General features: G+C 44.2%; 1 protein-coding gene across 1 annotated transcript in view; it reads right to left on the minus strand.

Annotated features, from left to right (window-relative positions):
• irak1 (interleukin-1 receptor-associated kinase 1) overlaps positions 1 to 2,500 on the minus strand; it is a 32,946-nt gene that overhangs the window by 18,050 nt on the left and 12,396 nt on the right. The window contains 1 exon segment of the mRNA XM_028583992.1: positions 362 to 426. Coding sequence (XP_028439793.1) covers positions 362 to 426 — 65 coding nt within the window.

Genomic DNA, 2,500 nt, shown 5'->3' on the forward strand with positions numbered 1-2,500 from the left:
AGAAGGAAAAAGAGAGAGGAGGAGGAAAAAGAGAGGGAGGAGAAGGAAGAGAAGGAGGAGGAGGAGGAGGAGGCGGAGAGAGGAGGAAGAAAAAGAGAGGAGGAAGAAGAAAAAGAAAGGGGAGAAGGAAAAAGAGAGAGAGGAGAATGGGGAAGAGAAGGAAAGACATTGAAAAGGAGGAAAAAAAGGAGGAAAGGAGGTAAAGAAATAAAGATTAAAAAAATGGAAAAACAGTGCAGAAAGAAAAGAGTGATGAAGAAAAAAGGGTAAAAAGAGAAGGAGTGGCAGTGGCACACACACACACACACACACACACACACACACACACACACACACACACACACACACACACACAACTTACTTTGACAGCTGGTCCACCTCCGCCTGAAAGCTCTCCTTCAGCAGAGTCAGGTCCAGCACACAGTCCTGGAACAACAACAACAACCCTGACCAATCACAGCTCACTTCCTGTCAGCAACGCAGATACAGGGGGCGGGACGTTTCGTTCACCCGTGACTAGCGAACCGCCCCATTGGACGACCCGTTTGGTTCTGTATTTCTTTTTGCCGTTTCAGTAGCCCGACCATTGACATATATATACTGGACCACCAGAGCTAGTAAATGTATGCTAGTCAGTGGAATGCTAACGGGAGGGGATCTCTTTGTAGCATCAAAATGGCGCCATAGGAGGTTCGAGTTCTGAAGTGAAGCTTACCCCCTTCAGCCTGACCAGCCAGCCCCACATCCAGATGTTGAGGTCTGGGAACTCCCCATTGGTCAGGGCTCAATCTGAGGGGGCGGGATCAACGGTTGTCTTTCAAATTCCCTCTGCACCAATAGGACAGCGCTACAACCAGCCAGAGCAACGCTAGTTGATAGATTAAACTTTAAACTCCCAAAACATCTTCCTTTTTTAAGAATGACTTCAGTGCCGTTCTTTGTTCTTTTCTCAAAGAAAAGCTGAACTCCAAGTCTTCCAGAAGACCGCTGTTCACCAGCAGCAGCAGCAGCCATCTTCTTTGTTTTCAATTAGCAGGGAATTCAGCCCCAAAATCACCATCACCAAACTCCACCAGACTCCATGTAAATAATCACTACTTTTATCATCGTAAAACACACTTCATTCAAAGTGGACATAAACTAAATAAAACTATCAAAAGCCGTCTTGGTTCATCTTTCCACTGTCCCAACAATCACCACTCTGGTTTGGTTGAAATAAATCCTTAATTCACCCATTTACATGCGGAGATATGCTGGCTCTATATACGCTAAAAGTCCTGATTATTAACATGGAGTCTGGTGGAGATATGCTGGCTCTATACACGCTAAAAGTCCTGATTATTTATATGGAGTCTGGTGGCAATATGCTGGCTCTATACACGCTAAAAGTCCTGATTATTTACATGGAGTCTGGTGGAGATATGCTGGCTCTATACACGCTAAAAGTCCTGATTATTTACATGGAGTCTGGTGGAGATATGCTGGCTCTATACACGCTAAAAGTCCTGATTATTTACATGGAGTCTGGTGGAAATATGCTGGCTCTATACACGCTAAAAGTCCTCATTATTTACATGGAGTCTGGTGGAGTTTGGTGATGGGGATTTTGTGGCTGTTTCATGTTAAACTAAAATGATCTTACTCTTTAACTAAAAACTCTATCTCTGTAGGGATCCTTTCCATAATGTTGTCAGACACTTAGAATAATAATCGGAGTCTGTCAGCGGCAACAACAGATCTTTTAGTGGACTCTAACTAAAAACATCTGTCCTGCAGTTACATTACAGCCCGGTTCACAGCTGAAGGTTACAGCGTTGTTGCTCAATACTGGACCAGTTTTAAAGATATTTGTTGACATTAGTCCCTTAGACACAATTAGATAATTCACGCAACTCTGCCGTCATTATGTTAAGCCCCGCCCACCGACTCTATACACGATGTGATTGGCCAGACTAGAGTTGGGTTTTTCCAGCTCGCGAGCCAACGGAGAGTTGCTAGACTGACCCTGGCTGCTAATTACATTCACTGCTGCTGAAGGGATACAGCTATGGTTAACTTGAGGGTGCTCTTGATGAAGGACCGGAGGGGCCAAAACGTTAGTGTTTTTGTGAATAAGCGGTGGTCCTATACTATAGCAACAGCAGAGCGCGGGATTAGTTGCTTTGGTTCCTGGGTGAAAGTATTAAAATGATAATAAGAAGAAGAATACATTTTATTAGATTCTGCAAGATTTTGTGGATCTTCTGGGCCGTAGCTGTAGTGTCCTAGGATGGTCGAAGGAATGTCCCGCCCTACTGTGCCTCTGATTGGCTAGTTCTACTTGCCTTTGTTGGGTGAATTGGTTAGGTTCATACTGTCTGTCTGTCTGTGCGTGTGTCTGTCTGTGTCTGTCTGTATCTGCGTGTATCTGTGTGTGTGTCTGTGCTTTTCGAGCACAGACACACAGTTTGTCTGTGCACACAGTTTGTTTAAACTAACATATACAGTGATCTATTTAGTG

The sequence above is a fragment of the Perca flavescens genome, chromosome 7, assembly GCF_004354835.1.
Source record: "Perca flavescens isolate YP-PL-M2 chromosome 7, PFLA_1.0, whole genome shotgun sequence".
In the NCBI taxonomy this organism is placed as follows: domain Eukaryota; kingdom Metazoa; phylum Chordata; class Actinopteri; order Perciformes; family Percidae; genus Perca; species Perca flavescens.